The sequence below is a fragment of the Apostichopus japonicus genome, chromosome 14 (assembly GCF_037975245.1).
Source record: "Apostichopus japonicus isolate 1M-3 chromosome 14, ASM3797524v1, whole genome shotgun sequence".
In the NCBI taxonomy this organism is placed as follows: Eukaryota; Metazoa; Echinodermata; class Holothuroidea; order Aspidochirotida; family Stichopodidae; genus Apostichopus; species Apostichopus japonicus.
Window position 1 is genome coordinate 9,093,721 of NC_092574.1, and position 24,444 is coordinate 9,118,164.

The window sequence follows — 24,444 nt, forward strand, 5'->3', positions numbered from 1 at the left end:
AAACAGTTTTCATTCTTCCCCTTCTATAATTTATTCCTATTGATACTGAGATATTTTCAATCAAGAATGAAACGAAGTTTCAAGCGTTGATGTTCATTATTTCACACTGTTCTAGCATATATGACGGAAATGGTGATGATGTTCACAAAACCAAAAGCAACAACAACGCGTACTTGTCATGGAAGCAGGAAATTGCGAAAGTAACATTACTAATCGTGACCGGAAGTTCTGATTTGGGGATTGCTTTGTAATCAGTTTCAAAATTGAAATTTATTACTTCCACACTGGTATTCTAATTCATTGTAAACTAGGTATGAGTTTGAAGCCGAAGTATGGACAAATTTCTCTAACTTCGCTCATAAGTTGAAGTTTACTGTATAATTCCGCTAAATGGGCGAAATGTTCCACGGCAATGTCTCAAATGACAAACCAAAAAATGATGTTTTGTTGTTTCAGTATGCCGGCAGTTTTTAGTTTGGGTACTATACCACATCGTAAGAGCACTGCATGTTGAGACGTCTGAAATTTTATCATGTGACATTAGGTCTTGTTTTCAGTAATCATCACCTTTTCTCATGCCTGGGTGTTGATGAGGAACAATCAAAATACTGATGGTTTAAAAATCAGCAGAAATAAAGGTGATTTAAAACAGAGGGGGGGGGGTGGGGGTGGGGAGTGTGAAGGAAGTTAACCAAACTGTTATATCTTCTGCATGGCTACAAATTAAACGATGGTGGGTTGATTCGTAAGTGGCATAATAGTCCAAGCCGTGCATCATCTATACTTCTGTAGTGGGTATGATATGTCAGTTGCAATCTGCTGTATTTATGTTGCCCAGTGACCGTGGAAAGTGGCAATTTAGTGTGTCAGTCAATTAATCCTGGTACGACACCTTTACGTGGTGATTCCGATCGAAGTACAAAACATTCGGCATTCTGTCTCTGCGACATATCTTGTATATACAGTCATATGCCAGTGGCGCAAATTCAACTTTTGACTTTGAAACTTGACATGTTTATTTCAATGACGATCTTTAGTTTCGGCGGGGGGGGGGGGGGGGCTGCCATTTTGCCAAAATATTGTTGCCATTGTCAATAAATATTTGGAGACAACAATTTTACGACACTTGGCTATGTTTCTCTTCTCATATTTCGACGGGGTGAATATATTCAAGTCCAACACTGCCACTATATTGCCAGTATTATAGTTCTTTACAGCTTTAAGCATTTTCCGGCCATGTCACATCTATACAGGCTGAAAGTATCAGGGATATATAAAGAAAACCTTAAAACTTTTGTTAATTTACCTTCAGTGTCTCACTTTAGTGTTAAATGACCAAAGTTTCAGATTGGTCAAGATTGATTAGTCTACACTCAAAACACTTTATTCTTATGATGTAAATATAGTCATGCTGTTGCCGACGTTATTGAAGTTTTGTTGTAGCCAGTTCAAATCTATTTCTTGAAATCTCGACCAAATTTTCAACAACGGGAAACGAAAATCAGAGACTGGGGGTTTCTTAATTGATAATAGAGTGATAAGAATAATAATTAATAGCAACGAATTAACTGCATTGATTATTTTAATAACATATTTCCGGGTTTATGTTTATATGCCGGGGATGGGGAGTTAGTGGGGTTGGAATATAACTTCTGTCTGACTGATTTGCCTAATTATTTTCTTCGGGGAGGCGAAAAGTTACACCTCTGCTTTGAAACCTAGGCTGTGAATTCGTACTTGTTGCATATGATCCCTCTTCGAAAGTTGGAATATGCACAGTTTGCTAAGTATTCAGTTATGTAATCTGGAATCACATGGTAGGGTTACTAAGGAAATATATATGCTTGTTGATTTTCATGTAGTTATAATGGAATAAAACGAATAATCGCTTGCCTAACTAAACAAACTGATTTGTTTTTATAACTTTTTTGGTTAATGAAGAGTTGGCGTTCCATAATACAGAACATGAACAAGTTTCTGTACAGGTGACACTGAATTGAATCACCGTTTGTATCTAAAATACATAGAAACGTAACCCATGCCATGGTGCATCCGCCCTTCCCCGTGAACACACAGTATACATATTACTGAAGCAACGCATACTGTACATTGCTGCTCTGTACAGTTCAGTATATTCCAGTAGTTTCAGCAGACCTACATTCTACTAGTATACTAACTACGGTGCAGGTCACAAGTCGCCGTTACTATCCAGAGTGAAACAGTTTAATTCGCTGAATTCGTGAACACAAATTTGTCAAAATGTCAGAACGATGAAGGTAATAAACATGTCTCGGTCTACGAATAAACTTGGATTTATTTTCTTATCTGCATTATATTAAGGTAGGCCTAACTTAGGTTAAGACTAAGTAAGACTGTAGGGCAGCCCTTATTTGTACTAAAGCCTAAGGTTAGGCTTGCCAAAATTACGTTTAGCCTATGCCTTTAGCCTTAGGCTAAAGCTACTAGTATTATTAATACTGTGAGAAGCGTGAAGCTTATCGTTACTTGCCTAGCGTTTGTTAACATACTGGCGGCGATAGAATTGGTTTGTGCCAAAGCCTGTGTAGATATGTTTCATACTTCAAAGGTTAGCCTAAGTCTCCTTGTACTTGTTATTCATAAGAGCTTATAAGTTGAACAGAGCAATTGTAGAATTTGCTAGTTTGCTAACAAGTCACAGTTTTTTCTCTCTTTTTGTTTTTAACTTGAAAATATTGCAACGGTACTTACAAGGTTGCCAAAATGGGACAATTTTTGGCCACTTGCTCAGAAAGTGCATGTGCTTAAAAATCTACTGGCTTTTACAGTATCAAGTTCCCAACTTCTCTCGGTCATTTTCCTGAACTACAGTACATCCTTAAACATTTGCTGCGTAGGTTTATGGGAACAGTCCAATAATATTAGCTAATATTGTACTAAGCAGTGATATAGGGCTCATGTTAAAATCATACCCACTTGTTTGACTTACTGGTAACCAAGCTTTCTGGTGTTTGTGTTCAATCTTAATGTCTACTGGTAGAAAACTCACAATTTTACCCTTTTTTCCCCTCCTGATTTCCTGAATTCCTAAACCTGTGATTTCTTATTTAAGTCCTGCAAAGTTTGAAACAGGTTGTGAATGATTTCAAATAATTGTGTATCACCAACAAATATCTCCCCAAAGATCTTTATGATATTACCTTTGCATGTACACTGTTATGGTTGTTCATTCAAAAAGTTATGAAAACTTATGCGTCAAGCATTCATCAATGTTCACCAATAATTCTTGTGTTCGTTCTTTTCTGTTGTCTTTTCTCTCTGTCCTGCGCCTTGAGCACCCTTACAGGTGGACGTGCGCGAGTTAGAAATCACCATTATTGTTATTATGATTATATTATTATTGTCATAATGTATTATTATTATGATTATTATCATTAATATTAGGCTGTGGCTATTCTTACGACCAGGAGTAACAATTATTTATAAACTATTCTTATGATATCGGCGAATTTTCGGTTGCGCAGTAAAGTAAATAAAGCAACTTCGCATGCGTAACCGGAAATTATTGTTACTCCTGGTCGTAAAAATAGCCACGTTAAAGCAACTGCGCATGCATTAACCAGAAATTATTGTTACTCCTGGTGGTAAAAATAGCCACTTTGTTAATATTATGATTATTATTTAGTAATATTATTGTTATTGTTATTATTATTATTATTATAATTATTGTCAATGTCATAATGTATTATTTTTAATATTATGATTATTATAATTAATATTATTGTTGTTATTATTATGATTATTATTATTATTATCATCATTAATATTATGATTATGATAATTAATATTATTGTTAATGTTATTATTATTATTCTCATGATTAAAATTCTCCTCATTACTTTTCTTCTCATTACTTTTCTCCTCATTACTATTTCCCCTCATTACTATTTCTCCTCATTATTATTATTCTCAACAGAAGTGTGATAACTGAGAGTCGGAGTGTTGCCTCACATCAACACTGTGCTATGGATGTTGGCCACTCCTCTGGAATGAGTTGGTGTACAAAGTATCTGGTAAGGATTAAAAGTTAAAAGAAGAAGTGTTTCTCTCGCTCCTTATTTACTTTCATGCCATTGGCCTTAAAATTTGAGTAGTGCAAGTTTGATAGAGCCCATCTACCGTAGCCAACAAAACTGTGTTCAAGATTAATGCAATGGAATTGATTCATATGACAAAGTGAGCAAGTGGTGTGTTGTTTCTTAACCTTCATGTTTATTCCAAAACCCTTGAAATATGAATATCAGAGAGAGATGGAAAAAAAAACCAGTAAACATAGCACAGAGACTGTCTTTTAAAATGCCAACATCTTGATAACATGACTACAATTTCTAACCCTTGAAAGAAGCTCAAGCGGAGAAAATCTAGTGTCCTTTTAGTTTTGGTGACATACAGCGAAATCCTCTGGCATGAGCCAGTGAATAGCCTGAATTTCAAGGCCTGATAATGAGATATCTTTTATACCGTGGAGTCAATGATCTTTCATGTTGTGTTTTTGGTTGTAAGGTCCTTGACCACTACAAAGACCATGACCAGTTGCAAAGATTGTTTACCCATCTTTACCTTTGAAAGGCATACAAAGTTTGATATCAAAGCTTTCTGTCTTTGCATGTTGTCATCAATGGGGATTTATTGTTGGCTAATGCTTATTGAGGATATATGAAATTCATTATTCAATAACTAGTATGAAAGCAAAACATGAGGAGGAGTTCCCCAAGTGCAACACGATGTCCCTAACAACGAACATTTATTCTTACATGAGTTATTACAACAACGACAAGGAGATCAATGGCGCTGGTACTGTACTCACAAGTGCTTGCAATCGATAGTGCAATGATGTCAGAGAGTTTCTCGGGTTCAAAGAAAGAAAAAAGAAGAAAAAAAAACAAAGAACAAATTTTGTCTTATCAAACATATCGAGTATCACCAATGACTTGGTATCTTAATGTATTACAGCATAGAGGGGGTACTGTATTGCAAAGAATCAGAAATTTACATTTCACCTCATCCACTCTCCTTCAAAGTTGGATGGTAGCAACATGAGCTTGTAAATAAGGAATCTCTTCACCTGTGGACATGATCTCTTATCATTTAATGTCTGATATCAATCCTATAGCATACATACAGCGCATTTTGTATTGGATAGTATTTGGGATTATGGTAATCCTAGATGAATTTGTTTTGTATTTGTTACAACTGAATAAAGCACACACCCTCACGCTCGTGGCACCATGCGCAGATCACCAACAAGCTCATTACAAGCTGGGAAATCCTCTGCGACGCAATACAGTGAGTCAAACTGTATTACGTCACAGACGACAATCTGGCTCGTTGATCCTGAGTTGAAAGCATGTGTGTCGAGGAAAAAAAACAATTTGCCACAAAAATCACTAATATGAAGATATAAAGGAAGAATGGAATAATAAGCAAAATAAAACTGAATTCTCAATGATACAGGTAAAGGTAAGACATTGCAGTCTTACATATATATACCACGTGCCTCCATCAAAATGACTCCTCTGCATTATGCATGCAATGCAGCATGGTGCAATGCAGCATGTGCTTAAGTGCTTTCAGTGCCCTACTTACAGTACTCAATCAAAACAGCAAACTATGGATTTATTCATTTGCAGAATAGTAGCTGTGGGCTTAGTTTGTAAGAAACGATCTAGCAGTCTAAACAATCTAAAATTCTATCTTTATCTTCTTCTATGAGCTGTATTTATACATTGTAGGAGTTTAAGAGGAAGCTGTGCCTTCATTACACCCTTGGTAAATTTAACCATGTGCTATACTTCCTTTTAAATTTATTCACATGTGCCCCCTACCCCTACAATATTATAGCCTACTGATGGCATGATGTCGCATATATGTTCTCCCCCATTTCCTTCCAAAAATAATTTAAGCCTTGATAACATTTTCCAAAAATTACTGTGATTTTATTGTGTCTGTGTGTAGGTTATCCTGTAACCTATTAGTATGTGCATTTTATGTGTAAGTTCATCAATACCATCGAAGCATTTTGGTGAAGAGTTTAAGAAACACCTGTATATGGCTCAATAGTTAAAGTATTAATTGAAATGGATCTCATGATAAATATTCCATTTTACATGTACAGGTATAATATTTGGTATTTTACATGGTATGATCTGTTAGATAAGGTAAACACTTGAATGCACATTGTAGAATGGTTGTATAAAATATACATATATCAATCAATCAAATGTCATGTATACACGTGTATATAATATATATTTTTAGATATAGATGTAGTACAGTATGTATATATGTTCTTGTTTAACTTTGCTAATAAAATACTTTTCAATTAATCTCTTTAGTCTACAGCATTGACTTTCTTACTGAGCATCTTTAAGTTTAGAGCATATCGCTCTTATTTTAAGGTAAGGTGGTAAACAACTGGACGATGTTTCCAGTTACATATCTTCCATTATCTATGCTTTCTTAGCACATGCTGCAGTACTGTACACATGTGCAATGTACCATTAACATTTCATTCACTCAGCATTGCCAGACACTGCATTCAGGACATACTTCATGCCATCAGGAAATCTAGTTACCTGTACCGTAACAGATTTTGATGAGGACTACTGTAGCTGCGCACATTATGTTCAGCGGACAGGACACACACAAAATATATATATCTGGAAAGAGGCACTAACACTGCATTTTGTCCACAGGCGCCATATCCCCCTGTAGCGACAGTACAGTACATGCTTATGAGATCATAAAATTTGACCTCTTTTATTTTATTCATGCATACATTTGTTTTTGATTCCTTGCCAGAGGCAAAAGGGAATCCATGCGATGGTGATGGCCAGTGTATGTGTATGTATGTGACACTTACTTGTAAACACTGTTTAAACTGTAAACAACTCAAAAGGTTCAGGGTGGATTAACTTTATATTTGGGGTGAAGCCTTTAAATTTTCTGTGAAGCTCAATGCTCATATGGGGTCAACAGAGTTCAAAGTCTGAAAACTTTGTGAACTCAAAAAGTACATCTTTGTTGAACTTCATACATGATATGCAGATTCAGCCTTGTTAAAACATATCAAGTATCTTGCATAATTCACCCGCCCAACCGGGGCCCCCGTCGGTCGTCTTAGGGCATCCTCAATAGTCATGGTCTTCTCGCTTCTTCATCAATCTCCTTTCTCATTTCAGATCTGAAAGAACAAGGCTAAAAAACAATTAAATCATATCAAACACATTATAAAACCCACCTATCCAGGGGTCCCATCTGTCTTCTTCTGTCTTTGTTCTGCTTCTCCATCCATCCATCTTCTATCCTCATCCACTGTCTCCAAGTGCCATCCAGCGTCTTCATTGATCTGCCTGCTATCAAATCTGAAAGAACAAAGCTCAAAAAAGTTAAAACATATCAAATACATTGTATATATCACTCACCCACCCATATATGGGTCTTGTCATTATACTTCCGTCATTGTTCCGCTTTTTCATCCATCTTCTGTCCTGTTCCACTGTCTCCAAGTGCCGTCCAGCGTCTCCATTGATCTGCCTGCCATCACATCTGAAAGAGCAAGGGCACAAGTTCATAAATATTACCATGTATGGCTTACCAAACTATGACTATGGTTTTGAACCACTAAACGTTTTCTTTTTCTGGTTATTGATTCATTGCTGGAGGCAGAAGGAATCTATGCGATTGTGATGGCCTGTGTGTGTGTTTATGGTCTACAATTAACATATGAGTTCTACCATGCTATGACTTTCTTTAGGTGAACATGATAGTTTGGTCAATTACAGTTCAGTTTAGTGAAAGGGCACAATATAAAATAGATCTGAAGTGATCTTCAACTACACATATATATAGTCATCCAGGAAATGAAATCTGCTTCAAATGATTGATGCTTTAAACACACTCAAGTGTACTATTATCAGTTATCACCTGAACTACAAGGGGTCAACAGGTCATCTCAAATCTCATCCATCACACATGGTACATCTTACATTTCACCTAGGAAGACTGCTCTTTCTGAATATTGAAACATTCTCAGAATAAAAATTCTATACTGTAAAATCCTTACCAAGTGGATTAAATGGTTGATCTCCACAAGTGAATGCTACAAATACGAGATGGAACATCACTCATCTTTTCTGGTTTTCACCTAATTCTTGGACAAATTTAACTCACTTGCTCTGCATATTCAGGTATTTTATTTATTATTTGTTTCATCACATAGTATAACAAGGTGAACAATACACTATAACTGCAAATAAGTAAAAAATGTGAAAGGAAGTCAACTAAGAAACCCTTTTGGGCTTAATCTAATAGAGTACTCCCATCAAAGAAAATAGACAACCTTAACACCTATAAAAGAACTACTCTCCCCCCCAAAATAGATAACCTTAACATATAAGACCTATAACACTATCCCCCCCCAAACCACCACCACCAACTCCCACCCCTTACAACGGATACATTCAATAAAATCTTTCACAGTAATATTTTAGTTGTCGCCTGAACAAAGACCAGCTTGTCTAGTATTATAATTGTGAATAGAATTTTCAGTTGTCCCCTGAACAAAGCCACGGAAGTATAAGATTTCAAGTTGATTGGAAGATTGTTCCACAAAGAAATAGAATGATATCGGAGTGTTTGCATGCTCTTTGAATAAGGACAAAAAGAAGCATGTAAATGACCAGCTTGTCTAGTAATATAATTGTGAATAGATTTTTTCAGTTGTCACCTGAACAAAACCATAAAGTATAAGATTTCAAGTTGATGGGAAGATTTTTCTCAAAGAAATAGAATGATATCGGAGGCTTTGCATGCTCTTTGAATAACGACAAAAACAAGCACGTTAAATGCTAATATTATAATTGTGAATAGAATGACTAATTGTATAAAAGGTAGCAAAAGAACTTGGGAGCAGATTGTAAGTAAAGATATGTAGAATTTGTATCAAATTATACAACAAGGAATCACAAAGCCAAAAGGCTTTCTGGCTTATATATTTTGTTACTGTGTCAACCGAGTTATAGAGAATAACATTGATTGATTTGTTGTTATGAAATTTTCAGTTCTTTTGGGCATCCACTAACTTCAAAGACAAAACAGTTGAAGGGTCAAATCAATTTTTAGTTATTTTATGGTATATATTTATGGATTGTTATTAGTGCATGATCTACAGTACTAACAAAATCCAGTTACTGAGTACATCACAGGTACATGATCTGTTAAAGGAAGTAGCTCCCTTCCTGTCCCCCCCTGACCTCGTCTCCGTTCCAGTGAGTTCAATATCAAGATACATCTGAGAGAAGTTTTCATAGTTGCACAACCACCATAGGAAATGTACACCAACTCATATGTGATAAATGTATTTAATCCCCAACATTAGAGCTACTGTACAACACACTCATTGCATACTGTATGTATTCCGCATCTTCATAATGATTTGGACAAATCACATACAGATAGTCATTCTTTATACAGTGAGTTTATGCTGCAATGGATCCCTAGGGAACCAAACAAGGAATAATTTATTCCAATGTCATATTAAAGATGGAAATGCAAAAATGGTCAAATTGCTTTTTAAGTAGAAAGATGTTTAGAAGCACTTTAGGGACATAGACCATAGTATTCTAGTGTACACAAAATTTCAGAGCTTTTGAAACTGCTATGTATTGTATACAAAATTTGAACATGAATTTTTTGCCTGCTAAGGTTTGAATGTGACTTAATTTTGTTTTGTCTTCAAACGGGCAGAGTGGTGAAAGCAAAGTATAGTCTAATTGTGTCTATAATGATATACTCATAAGGCTGCAGTTTGCCTTCCCATACAGAATAATGACGTTAAATATAGGCCTTGTATGAACAGTTACAGTAACAAGATGTTTGTAAAGTGTTCAACAGACAAACATTTCAATAAAAACAAATAACATTATTCATATAAACAACATGAAACAGTTTCACGGATATATTGTCCAGTAAAATTTATACAGATTTGTAAATAGTTGTTAACAGGCTTTAATTACCAGGCTTTTGTTCTTGTTTGCACCAGGGTACAGGATGGTCCACACCGGTTACACACTAAAAGAGTGAGAGCTGGTGTGAAGTATACAATTGCTAGTTATTGTTTTAGTCATAAACATGAAGGTCACTAACATAAATTAGGAGTGAATATTGATTTGTTCTTTAGTTCAAAAACAATGGTAAATGCCAGAGTCACATGCAGTAATTTCCCACCATTGTAGACGGTACAGCATTGCACACTGTATTCAGTGGCAAAACTGTGTGGGTTTTGGGAAGTTTCGAACAAAGTCTAACATTGCTGTCGAGTACACTTCTATTTACACATTTACGTACTGATACTGATACATATTAAATGTAAATATCATCTGTCACTTTCAAATTGAGTGGAAACTTTGTAACTAAAAGACAGCATTTATGTGTGCAGGAGATAAGAACAGCTCTTTAGACATTAGAACAGAATATAAAGTAAATAACTTGGGTGATTAAAGCCTCATAAACTATTGTAGTATTTATAGAACAAAATCTTGTGGACTGTAAACCAGGATACAACCTTCCACTGTACCAGGAACTGGAGCAACCACTGAAGAGGTTATTGTTGAAATAACTTTAGTTTGTGTTCACAGTACTTCATTATGCTGAAACCACTGCTGCACAGAATCGTTATGATAGAAATTGGTCATGCTGTAATATGTACACCGAAGGACAATGTTGGTCTTTGAATTAACAACCCTAGTACTACACCGTGACCAACCAATCTCCTACTTTGAAGAAGGATTGGAATTTGAACCGGCCAGTTTTGTCTTTTCAAATTTTTCTCTCAAAACAGAAATTACAGTGTGATCATGAAGGATAATACTATTAAAGGAGAAATTAAGTTAACCCAATTGTCATCTTTTCTGAATATGAAATGCTGTAGCAAAGAGAAAGGAAGGTGGGGGAGTTTGTTTTTTGCTTGTTTCATTGATCAACAGATACAATTGATGTTGCTGAAATATGAAAGCTTTCAATTCGCTGCACCAACTGATTGATCATAATATTGATCAACATATACAGTATGAACGATAACTTACAGAGACATTAAGTGATTTCACCTGGTGGAGGCGCGAGCTATGAGCCCACAAATTGGACACAATGAGAGGCTACTTGGCTCCTGAAATAAGTCTTTGTAAAGGAAACACAAACCCTATCATAATTTTTGGCCTGATGTGATAGATACGAATGTCGTGAACAATTTCCCCTAACCGGCAAGAAAAAGCTAACTCCCTTCGGGAGATATCATCTATTGATGGACATTTCCTTCACACACAAGACTGGAGACTTGATCAAGTCTAAATATGACATCATCGAGGCACGTGTGCATCGTTCAACTTTTCTTTTTCCTTTTTTCCCTTATTTGTTACAATTTAAAAAAAAAATCTCATTCTCCATAAATGAAGATGTGTTTGCAAATGCTGAAATCTAAGATATTGAACCTTTTCAAGGTAGCCTTGATTGTAATGATGGTATCGGTTTCAGTGTCAAGGCTATTTCCTTTTTCTACCTTGAAAATATGGAAAGAAAAACAAACAGAGAACAATTAACTTGAAAGAGTTATTGTACAATATGGCAGCTCCCAGACACAATTTTTAAATGAGGGTTTCTCCCAAACTGAATAGAGTTCTTGTATCTGTGTGGAGGAATTGTTCTAAACAAATATCTCTCTGATCATGTAAGCCAAAGATCATGATGAATCGGTCTGAACTTCCTTAATTGATTTTTTTTTGGGGGAGTTGTTCAAGCATTTGTGTACAGTAGCATACATATATACATGCTATATAGAGATGGTGTTTAGGTGTGATTCTCCTCTAGGCTGCAAAGGAGAAAGAAATGTTTTCACAGAGTATTTCAAACTAATGACCTTTTGGTTGAGAGCACCATGAATTCCTGCAATCACTACATGTATACAAAAAAAAAAAAGTTCATCTTGCTTCATTTAAGTGTCCAGTTTTTTTGTTTTCTGCTTTTTGGTTTCTACATGTCCATAATATATATATATATATATGGCATGATGGAAGCTACACATCAACAGTAAGTAGCCTTAAGTGAAAGCCAGGGTAGCTTGGTTATATTGTAAATCCTTGTAATGGGGCTAACGTACGTTGTATACGCCGTACGGTTGTGGCTGTTCATTAACACAGTTCATTATGTATTACCATTTCTTGGCTTCTTAACTTTCCAGCTTTGTTTTTTTACCAATTCATTTCCGCAATGCGCCTGATGCCTTGCCTTATGCTGGTAGCCTTGAACATGCTTCTGGTTTATAGTAACACCAGATAAGGTTTCTATAAATGTCTCAAGTTTCTCATCTTGTGATGATCAAGGGAAAAGGATTTATAAAAAGAAAAGGTTTTCGTCATTATTCTTGGATACGATTCAAAAGTCTTGCTGACTTTACAGAGCTCTGCATATTAGGGTTGAGTTCATTGCTGAAGGAAATTTGTAAGGTACACGTCTCAACAAATGTAACAGCTGTTACTTAAAGTCTGCTGAAGTAGAGTTAACATCAAAGTGTTGAAGATAACAAATAAGAATGAAATGCTACATTAAATAGTTGGTAAACAAACCTTTGTACTGTGTATCAAATAGAGTAAATGAAAACTATGGATAGAAATACTTCAGAAGCAGTCAAGTGGTTATAACGACATTCTTTTGATAGTGAGGGTGGGGGGGGGAACCTAATGAAATTTACTTCCTCTTTTACCCGCCTTTTTGTCAATTCCAGAATAGTAGGGAATAAAGTGTGGAAGGTATGATCTTTCTGATGTCCAAATCAGGAGTCAGGACTAGTCTTGTTGAATTTGCAACAGATATAATTACTGTGTATCGACATTGCTTTTACACTCTCTCATGCTTTCATGACAGTCTGCACCATATTAGAACATACCCACAGTTCTCTGTCACTTGTAGGAAATTTCCAGAATAGTATGAATAAAGTGTGAAAGGTAATGTTCTTTCTGATGGCAAAAATCAGGACTAGTTCTCGTTGAATTTACAACAGACGTAATTTACTCTGCATCGACATTGCTTTTACACACTCTCATGCTTTCATGACAGTCTGCACCATATAAGAACATACCTACAGTTCTCTGTGACTTGTAGGAAAATATTTTGCAATTCCAGAATAGTATAGAATAAAGTTTGAAAGGTACGATCTTTCTGATGTCAAAAATCAGGACTAGTCTCGTTGAATTTGCAACAGACGTAATTACTGTGCAGTGACATTGCTTTTACACTCTCATGCTTTCATGACACCATATTAGAACATACCCACAATTCTCTGTCACTTGTAGGAAATTTCCAGAACAGTATGAATAAAAGTGTGAAAGGTACAGTATGTTCTTCGTGATATCATAAATCAGGACGTAATTACTGTGGAGTGACATTGCCTTTTAACACTCTCATGCTTTCATGACAGCCTCATAGTAATAGTTTTGTGTAATAAACATTTCAAATCATTGTGTACCATTTTAGAGCATTTCTCCATGAAGAAAATACATGCTATATTGCTATCATGCTATTTATTGCTATCTCACAAACTATAACTGTTTTTTTTTTCTCTTTCTTACTTTGTGGTAACCTTTTCTTTTGGCAGACTTTGAAGCGTGGACTGTTTTTAGCATTTTGCTACACTTTCGTGTGTCTTTTGTATGTAAGCCTATATTATACGGAACCATATAGTAACAATTACGGTTACGATGAGAGCAATATCCCAAAGTCTGTACAAGACGCCCACTCCGAGGAGGTAAGGAGAGATGCAGACCACAAAGAACCAAAGAAAGGTGAGGAGGGAACAAGACAGGAAGAAATGCAGGAGGAGGAGGAGCTTTTGCGAGATGATGAGATGGTGACAGCGGCTGCTACACCTCTTAAAGAGGTCCCGGCTAATACCATACTGAAACCAAATTCAACTGGTATGCCTTGGATCAATTATAAAACAGTATTGACAAATCAGGTTAGTACAGTAGTATATATACAGTATGCAGTATTCTGGTAGTAATTTGTACACTGAAGCATACTGTACTATATTTCTTTTCAGTATTTTACAAAATTATATTAAGTTCTGGATTGTGATTGGTGGTCGAAAAGTCTACAGTTTTAAAAAGTCTCATTTATTACTACTTAGATATGCATGTACAGTATACTATTTTGTGAGAATGCCAACTGATTTGTCTGTTACTGCTTGGTCATAAATTTTGCAAAATCGGCAAATTGTTATGCAAAGTTTGCACAAAGATGGATATATACTGTACATGTTAGGAAGGATAATTTTTGGTATTGTTACGGTCTACAGTGTAGTACACATCATCCATGCACCTTAATATGCACAACAGTTTGAGCATATGTTCAGGATCTACATCGATACAAAGTGCATTTCCGTGAACAAAAGAACACACTTCCGTTGCATTACCGTATTCAGAATATGTCTTTTATGAACACTGCCTAAACACTGCCAAGGGATATTTCTGTTGAGTGTGTTTGGATAGTTCGGTGCAGTAAGTTTCCAATGTATGCACATTCTGCCCTTTCAACTCAAAAACATGGGACCAATCTTGGGACAGCAATGTAAACAGACTGAAAACCATAACTGCTGTACTGTACACAAAAGTGATGGTTGTTAACAAATTTTGTAATCACTGTGAATGTCCTGTGGAGCAGAAGACTTTATGTAAACTTTTTTTTTTTGATGTAACTTCATATGAAGCAAAACACTTTAATGTAAATTTAAGTGCACAAGGAAGTGAGCCAAAGCATTAGGAGCTCTGTGACTACCTAGTGATCCAAGAATAGCAACTAATACTATTATTATACCTGGACAAGGTTTGGTTTGTTAACCTTTCCTTCTGTATTTATTCTCTGACACTAATGAAGACCTGTTTTGATGTCTTTTCAATAATATGGAATCTTTGCAAAAAGTTTCTCTTGCTCTGCCAGATGTTATGTTGTTGTAAATCATATTCAGTGACCAGTGTAATAGAAAAGTATGATTGAATAGGCGTACGTGCTGTTCAAACAGTGAAACTGAAAGGCTACTGAACTAAAGTTACCTATGTACAGTATATTGTAGATCTGTAGATATATATGTAAAAGGATCTGTAAAATGTTGTACAGTTTACAGCTTGAGTATTGGCACTGTATCACTGTGACACTGTTCTGTGCTACCACTGTACTCTAGTATGTATGCGTGTATGTATGTGTGTATGTATTTTAGATCCTCCTGCAAGCAGGAACTCGCTAAGAAGCCTCATTGGCTTATCAAAGCCGCAAGCTGACAGAAGTCAGTCTCTTACATTCATATTTAACGTCCATGATTATGAATTGTCAATTACTGTAACTCTGTAACTGAACGACATACATTAATCTTGGAGTGACTCGAACCGGGGACCTTATGATTGGAAGGCACCGGCGTTAACCACTGAGCTAACACAAGTTCCACTCCAAATAAATACAGAAGCAAGCTCTTAATTAGTATATATACTGTACTGATTAAGTGATGGATTATACAGTACAGCATGGTATTAATAATTAATTCAACATTAGCAAAAGATGGAACTGAGAGTTGCATACTAATATGGCTGTGTGTGTCAATAAATTATAATATGATACATTATGATACATGTACAAAGTACATGATAGTGTACATAGATACAGACTGCATATATCAGTATGTGTTAACAAATGCAGAACAAATGTCTGTTTTTAATTTGCATATAACGGTGGCCCTGAAGGGACAGACAAGTTGCAGACTTGCAGTACAGTGTTAGTATGTAGTGCACATGACCAGTGCAAAAGTACAATAGTAATGTGTTGTCAAATTACTGTACGTGCAACGCAGCAGCTCGACAAGTTGATCATTTTTGTTCAGATGTAGCAGAATTACACGTCAACTTGACAAGTGTAATTCACTTATTTGTGGAGATGGCTGCGTTATACTAACACACTAATTCTACAGTACTTACAACTCACCTGTCCCATCAGAACCACCGTAGCATATATACAGTAGCTACTCCTATAGAATGGCAATGATGTATATATATTACTTGTGCCAGTCATTTTGTGTACATTCTGTGGAAAGAGAATTTGTGTTAATTTTGATAAAATTTCATTGAGCATGTAATATTTCTTACTTTTGTGAAATATTCTAGGAGGGTTTTGTGGGGAATTTAGGGGGACTTCAATTTTTTTTTTTTTTGGGGGGGGAGGGGTTTCATGATGTTAGTAGCTAGATTTATGTACATATGCCTGTACCAAGATTTAGCTCACATTTAGTGCAAACTGCAGTACACATGGTCGACCATTGCGACCAATACACACTGTGCAGTGCCACACTAACGAAGGCAGTGTTTCCTTTTTGGAAAGATTTGATACTCCTTACGAAAATCAACAAAACTTGATAATATCCGGCTTGTTCTTGGCAAGCTTTGTAACTACAGTAATAGTACAAGTAGCAGGAAGTACCATGAATTGTTGCGTGAAGTTGCCCCCAAATGGAAATACCTTTGCAGGACCCTCTAGCAAAATTATTGCAGGAATCCCACAATCGCTTGTCCTAATGCAAACACTGGTTACGACTGAATTAATAGTTTTGTTGTCAAATTGCAGACCCGATTGCCAAAATTGTGTTTTAACGCATAAAGTATGGAAAACAAGTATATACATGTTCCACAATATTTGAAAAGTTGGTCCTGATGTAAACCAGAGAAGAGCGTAACTGCGTAAGGCTTCACGGTTGTAAATGAAAATAAACGTAAGATCTATGTCTGTATCAACCTGATACGGGAAGTTCTGTGTTTATGTACAGTCGGGATTAAGGTTGTTTGAACTGCAAGCCTTGATTCACCCTAGTTTCATGAACTGTATGTATGTATTAAAGGGGCCTTGAGAAATGAAGATTTCTTCTGTACTGTATAGTGTATACTGTACCATGGGTAGCTCTGACTCGACAATAGCCAATTTCATTTTGTATTTGTTTGTGACACGATTTGTAACGCCAGTCCAAGGAGGGTATCATTACAACGATCGATAAACTGTATAAGACAGACAATTAGACTTGGATTAAAAGAAGCCTGGATGATCTGATAAGCATGAGCCCTCTCTAACAGAAGTGTGAGGAACAAAGAAATATAAAACAAGTAAACAAAATAGAAGAGCACTCCGTCAATTATATGTACATTATATGTACATATGTAGCTTTTAATTAATTAGTGTTCATTCATACTTAGTAAAGATTCCTAAATCCTATTGGTCCATTCAGGTCAGCTGACCGTGGTTAATCCTGTGAGTAACGCACGGTAAAATTACGGGGCATCACCTTAATAAATCTTTGGTTATGTAACCAAAAATGTTTTGTTTTATGATTTTCCCCCCACACAAATGGTAGTGTATGAATGAACGGGGTTAATCAACGGTCTAGCGTGCGTTACTCACATGATTAATGCACTCCGGGTGTTAATGCTATCGCTGGATGCACTCGGGCTCCGCCCTCGTGCATCGCTTGCATTATCCCCAGATCGTGCATTAATCCTGTGAGTAACGCACGCTAGACCGTTGATTAACCCCATAGTTTAAGGTTTTTTTTCTTGAAGAAACATAAATGAGCTACGTAAGGCACTGAGTGTGACTAGAAACAGAAGGGTATGGTACGGTAGGTAATGTCTGAAATCTGACTCTTCTGGTATTGATCTCATTTCTTTCAGAGTGTAGCTATACATTGCGGCTCGTGTGCTATTGTATCTAGCTCGGGACAGCTCCTGGGCAGAAATGCCGGCAAAGAGATAGATGCAAATGACTGTGTGATACGAATGAACGATGCTCCAGTTAACGGGTACGAGAATGACGTAGGTTCAAGGACTTCAATACGTGTAGTTGGACACACTAACATTAAGAAGTCATTTGGAGTTAATCTGGACTTACAGAAACAGCTTTTTGAGGACCCTGTCACAAGGACAGAGAGAGTGGTAGTTCACTTTTTCCAGCGTACAGAAATAGACGAACTCGAAGAGTTTGACATTATCGAAGAGTTAGCCAGAAAGTATCCCAATACAGACTTTAACTACTTCACATCAACTAAAATGAAATTTTCAGAGAAGCTGTTCTTACAAGAGACTGGAATTTCTCGGTAAGAATCTAAATGTTATTTGTACATTTTATATGGTTCTGTCTTGTGCTCTCAAGTTCTGTTTCACTGTAAAGGCAACTAAGAGTTATGTGTACACCAACAGCTTTTACACAATAGCAATGTTAAGTGATTCATTTAGAGGAAATTTGACCTCTGAAATAAGGAAACTATCTTGCAGTAAAAAACACTTCAGGAAGGTAGGATTGCTTTAGTTTTGGTTTCCCCATTGCAACTTTGTAAGATCCAGTGACTGTTGTTTTGAGCGTTGGTGATTTGAAATTGATTTCACAGAATCCGTAATACAAATATTATTTTTAGTGAGCAACTCTTTGTTGTCATTAATCTGTTAAATTGACGATTGAACAATTTCTTAAGACCAATTGCCCCAGTCAATTTATTTTGGGGGTATTCTCTTACAATTTTTTATTTATTTTTTACATTAGTAGCTAGATGTATGTACATATGCCCATACCGAGATTTAGCTTGCATATAGTACATATATACAGTGCAGTACACATGATCGACCATTGCGAGAGATTACACACTACAGTGCCGCACTAACAAAGCCAGGGTTTTCTTTTTGGAAAGATTTGACCAAGCACATTACTCCTTTACAAAAATCAACATAACTTGATAACATCCAGCTTGTTATTGGCAAGCTTTGTAACTGCAGTAATGGTGCAAGTTGCAGGAAGTTCCATGAATTGTTGGGGGAAATTCCCCCCAAGAGAAAATATTTTTTGCGAGACCCTCTAGACAATTTGTTGAGGGAATTCCACAATCATTCGTCCTAATGCGAAAATTGGTTTATACTCTGAATGAAGGATAAATTTGGCAAAACTAGTGGACTTCTTTTGATTCGATTAGTTGTGTTTAATGTCTGCTGTACATTACAAAATGTGAATCACACTTGTAACAAACTTTTGGGTACCTACTTTTAAAAATTATTTTAAATTAAAAAATTAGTTACATCATCAGGAATCATTGTTTCAGAGAATTAGCTTCATGCAAACGTGACTATACTTTCGCAGTCAGCTTCTACTACTGTTATGTTTCATTACGGTTTTTCCCTCATTTCTCACCAGTGCCCAAGCAAGAACTTGGTTCTCAACAGGGTGGTTTACATTACTGTATGCAATTGATACCTGTGAATCAGTTAACGTATACGGAATGGTCCATGAAAATTACTGCGAGTGAGTATATCTCTAGCTTGATATTTACTAATACAACTATGGTGGGCTGATAGAGATGGTGGTATTATTCAAGTTGTAGCACTATTTAAAAAGTAAAACCCAACCACAGCCTATTCCACTGCCCACCAGCATAATTACTCAACTGTTTATTGCACCGATGTCATAAAATTTTTATTCTTGTCACAAGGATGCTGGGGAAGCAATAAGTTTCTAGCAATTTTATAACAGCACCCCTAAATCAGAGATCATACATAATAGTCCGTAAGAAATTGCCAGATTTTTTTATTACAACAAATGAGAAAGTGGAACTTGTCAGACAAATAAATCTCAGACTTCCATTATACATCACGGAAAATTTACATATCTGCCGAGAATCATATAAAAGGTGCAGTATGCCCAGGCCATAAAAGGGAATGTAGGTTATGATGGAACTGTAAGTACTGATGTTGTATTTCTTTTATGTCTAACTTACCAGACTATCTGTTTAACACAATTTTTTAAGGCTATTTTAAGTGACATGTATATTTGCTCTCAGTTTGGTAAGCAATGGCAAGGATGATAGGACTCGAGGATTCATTTTACTGGAATCTGCCACTTGTGTTGCCTGTCTGAAAGTTTTAACCAAATTGAAGAAACAGTTTAACAGGACTTTTATGACTAGTATTGTTATGGTTTGGGGTGTATTGAAGAGTTCTGGGAATTTCGCTTCTAAGTCGGTTACTGTTCAACATGCTGTTTCTGCGTTTAACTTAATATTGTTATACTTTTAACAAGAGAATTGATGACGTAGTTTTGATTTTACAGATTATCCAATGCCGTAACAATGTGAAATATTTATTGTCTCTCCCCTGCGTCTTCTTGTATCACTTTCTAGCGAAAATCCAGAAGAACGGACACCTTACCATTACTACGATATTACCTCAAGGACAGAATGCGGCTACTACAGAGTCAGCGAGATACGTTTAACGGGAGGACATCTGTTCATAACGGAGAAGGCGGTTTTTGCACAGTGGTCACGTCTGTATAAAATATATTTCCACTTCCCGGAATGGAAGACGGTCAGAAGGATTGGGATTCGGTCGTTAAAAACGCCGTTTTTGAAACGTTACGAAATTGCAGGTCACCATCTGTTCTCCAGATATCCATGGTGGAAACTTTACTTTCACTTTGCAGGAATTTTCTACCCACTCGTGCATTGACGGCAGTTCTGGAAAGCTGTCTGCATTGTGCATACTGTTGACTCGTTGAGGCATTAAGGTGATGGAAAGAAGGATTCCTTGTGTTGTTCTAGTAGCTCTTCTGATGTCTACCTGTTTATACTTCACACATTAAGGTGTCACAAAAACGCCATACTTTAAGACATGAAATGTGTCTCCTCTATGTATGTTCTTCTGGATCGAGTATAGTCCTTGCATGGGTTTGTATCTCTGTGGCATGCTTATATATATATGGGTGTGCATTATACTCTTTTGGTTATTAACTAACTAACATACTCTATGACAATTGTCGTGACATTCTTTATTGGGTGCTATTAAGTGTTTAAATGCCTTGTTTACATTAGACGCCAAGCACGGCGTTGAACCCCCGTGCTCGGGGTCCGATCTGTGGTGTAGACGCAGATCAGACTTTGCAATTTTGGAAGCCCTGACGATAGGCTTGCATCAAGGGTGAATCAGAATCAATGCTCTGCTAAATATGCAGTGTAAAGCCTGCTGGCGACCCGGTACCAGCATTGACCTACATCTGTCATCATTTGTCACAAAGGTAATTTGACACAAAATGGTTTTGCAAGTTTTCTTTTAGTGGACAAACAAACAAACTTGACTTTTTGTTTGTTGGTTTTATTAGTGTGGGACCTGATTCCAAGGTGTAATGTAAAAGCCAGCGGGTTAAAAGAACTTGTTTATAGTGCTCCACACAAACTTCGGGGTCTGTAATGTAAACATGGTTAAAGATACTTTCCATTGTAGATCGTGTTTATGTGTGATGACGTTGGTTGTCAATGTGTGTGTTCATAGTGCACAGAGTAGTGTCAATGACAAACATGTTAGTCTTGCTGTGATGAAAAAAGTGAAAAGGAAAACAAAAGTGTTCCGCCTACTGTACGTCTTAATTGTGACCTGTTTGTCTGTTAGTTACCTCAAACTTGAGAATTCATTCCATGACAGTTTGAAGTTGGTGCTAACGTTTGAAATACCTTGAGAGGCCGACCTTTGTCTAATCTAATCCAGTCAAAGGAAAGCATTTAGTTTGACTAAAATGTGTTTGTTCTTTCTGTAGGATTTGTAAGATTTATCTGATAGCAAAATGCAAACTATGCAAAATATTAGATTTACCTTCATTTAAGTGATTTTTACATATCATCATCATAAATCCTACAATTCCAATGAGAAATGGTTTTCTTTTAAGACTTACAATTTTTTAATTAAGATACAAAATACTTACAAATTTCATTAAGATTGGCAGTGTTCTAATTATTCGTTGTGGTATATCATGGACATGTACATGTAAGCTAATAAAATGACTGTTGACTAGTTATTTATAGTTTTATTATTGTTATGCTTATAGTTTGAGCTCTTACCATTGATACTTCAACAGGAGTTGTTAAGCAGTTGCAATTCTTTGTAGCATGTTAGTTAGCTATATGAAAGAAAAAAAACATTAAAATAAGTTCAACAAGTACACCGTCCTTTAAGAACAACACCCCAGTGTTCAACTGTGACTATGAAACTCATCTGAATTTCTCTGCTGATTGATACTTCCTCTCAAGAATGCCAGTCAAGTGTGGCTATGTTTGCCATGAGTGTTTTTTCGATGCCAGTATTAGACAGTTTCTGCTAAGATCTTCCTGAAAGTAAGCTGTAGGAGAAACCGCATCGGTATACTACAGAGGTAAAATGATAGATAGGGAGCAAACCTTCTTGAAGCTCTGTACATTTATGATGTGTCATTGGGAGGAGAAGTCAGGGGTAGATGGCAACCTTGCCTTACAAGAGGTTAAAACTAGAATAAAATTGGATTTGACCTTTGAACCAGTAATCTGACGTTTAGGATTTAATTCATTGGCAACATACAACAGACAGGGCTTGGTCAAACTATAATGATTAATAAGCATTTCTGATTGGTTTAATCTTGCAAACCCTTTTCGTTTTTGCAGCTGTTGGTGGTTTTAAATCATTTGAGGTTAACATAAGTTTAACTGCGGTTAACATAGGTTAACATCAGAGACTTTGGCAAGTCTTAGGCATTGTTATTTTCTTTGGCATTGTTTTTTTGACTTGGCATTGTTATTTTCATAACATGAGGTTAACGTAGGTTAACATAAGAGACTTTGGCATGGCTTGCAGTTTGACACAGTGTCTAAGGTCAAACACGATTTAAATTACTAGAGGTGAAGTAGCTTGTTATTTTCACAACCAAAGCCCACTTCCTGTATGATTCATTCAAGTAACTTCCAGTGTTCTGTAAAATTCAGTGAAAGATTTCTTAGTGTTTATCTATAACTGATAGTAGTTAGTATGCTGTCTCAACATCGTATGGGAATAACAACTTCAGACAAGATTTGAATATACAAAGTAGGTTTCTTAGGTTGCATACATATGCTATGAATGTGTGGTAGGGTAGGTATTTTGAAGATTTTAAATATCTGTTGTAGAATATAGTGTCCTGTGATTCCTGTGTGTTTTATGTTGCAAAAGCAAGTGTAGCATTAAACTTGGATGTTTTAGTTGTTACCAGTGAGTCACAGTTGAGTCATTAAATTGCAAAAGTGACTCCTAAGATGTTTGTCACTTTTTTTCCCAATGGAGATAACACAGTGACTGGAGTCAATGACTAGGCTCCGGTCAGGCAATCTCTAAAAATGACCAGACTCGACCAGAAACTGATAATGACTTTGTTACAACTTTGGTTTTTACCAGACCGTGATAATTTTACACTACATATTATAAATTTGTTATTGCTGTGGTAAATCAAAATAACTTGTCGTCACTCTAGTAATATATCATGCTGGTTTTTCGTGATTATCCCGATCAACACAATACCATCACCTGATATGATTTTCTATTTTTATAAATTAATGATCAATAAAGTTGATGTAAGATTTGAATCGGATACATGGTATAGTTGTAAGCTTTAAATGTAGTGGGTGTTCTTGGGTTGCTGAGACCCACTGTTCTTTGACTCAGTAGCTAAGCATTAATGCTCAATAATTCAAAAATTGTTGTTGTTGTTACATGAAGTTTCGTCATTTTGTCTGAATCTGATCTCATTCTGAAATTGTTTCTTGCCCTAAAACTGAGGCTGAATGCTGTTAGGTTTGTTAGTTTAATCTCCTTTGAGACATTTATATATATACTTGTGCTAATATGTCACATGTTTTTACTTTTGTTCAGAATGGAGGCTACTGTTTACTATGAATTGTGTAAGCTTTGATGCAATATTCTCAAATAGAGAAGTGTACATATAATATAATTGTGAACAATCCAGAAAATTACATCACAGTCTATCTGTCATGTTTTTACTCTATTGTGTGTCTCTCCTTTATTTCTCTATCTTAACTTTACCTGCAAGGATTTTTGAAAAAGTAGGGGAAAATGCTCTGGGATCATTAAGCTGCCTCCCATGTAGTAGGAGGTGGGGGAGTGGTTAAATTGAGTAAGTAGGTTTTTAATGAGGTCTACAGTCAACGTGGTACCAGTAAACTACTTTCAGTTTTGTTTTCCATTGAAAGAGAGGTTGTGAAGGGGGGCGGGGGGGGGGGGGGGCGGGGGGAGGGGTTACACTGTGGATAGGTCAAATACTTGAGTTGTAAAGCATCAAGTAGGAGAAGGGAAGGATACCATTGATGATCATTTGACTTACTTTGCTGAGCAGAGGAGGAGCAAACCCAACTGTTGATAGAGATATTTGTGATGGAAAACCTCAAAAGCTGCCATGTTTGGTTAATTGCCATAGGCAGGCAAGAAACCTATGCAGTCAACTTTGCGCGCGTGTGTGTGTGTGTACGTGATGCCCTAGTTGTAAACATATCTCAAGCTAACC

The 24,444-nt window shown here is 36.3% G+C and overlaps 1 protein-coding gene across 4 annotated transcripts; it reads left to right on the forward strand.

Annotated features, from left to right (window-relative positions):
* Positions 1 to 2,033: 2,033 nt before the first annotated feature.
* On the forward strand, positions 2,034 to 23,896 carry LOC139979354 (alpha-N-acetylgalactosaminide alpha-2,6-sialyltransferase 3-like). 4 transcript variants are annotated; one of them, XM_071990056.1, is made up of 7 exons: positions 2,034 to 2,340; positions 3,956 to 4,052; positions 6,375 to 6,437; positions 13,685 to 14,044; positions 17,787 to 18,208; positions 19,294 to 19,401; positions 20,276 to 23,896. In XM_071990056.1, exons 2-7 carry the CDS (start codon positions 4,005 to 4,007, stop codon positions 20,598 to 20,600), a joined length of 1,326 nt encoding a protein of 441 aa, XP_071846157.1. In that variant the 5' UTR covers positions 2,034 to 2,340; positions 3,956 to 4,004; the 3' UTR covers positions 20,601 to 23,896. The 4 variants fall into 4 exon arrangements, with proteins under 4 accessions (XP_071846157.1, XP_071846156.1, XP_071846159.1 ...); XM_071990055.1 differs by having other exon boundaries at positions 2,034 to 2,276; XM_071990058.1 differs by lacking the exon at positions 6,375 to 6,437 and having other exon boundaries at positions 2,035 to 2,340.
* The last annotated feature ends 548 nt before the right edge of the window (positions 23,897 to 24,444 follow it).

What these genes read in the sequence shown, in the direction of transcription:
- LOC139979354 (XM_071990056.1), top strand. Translation starts at nt 4,005, where the DNA reads ATGGATGTTGGCCACTCCTCTGGAATGAGTTGGTGTACAAAGTATCTG. An exon ending in GTTGGTGTACAAAGTATCTG is followed by an intron (nt 4,053 to 6,374) that starts GTAAGGATTAAA and finishes TAATCTCTTTAG; the next exon opens with TCTACAGCATTGACTTTCTT. An exon ending in CAAGAGACTGGAATTTCTCG is followed by an intron (nt 18,209 to 19,293) that starts GTAAGAATCTAA and finishes ATTTCTCACCAG; the next exon opens with TGCCCAAGCAAGAACTTGGT.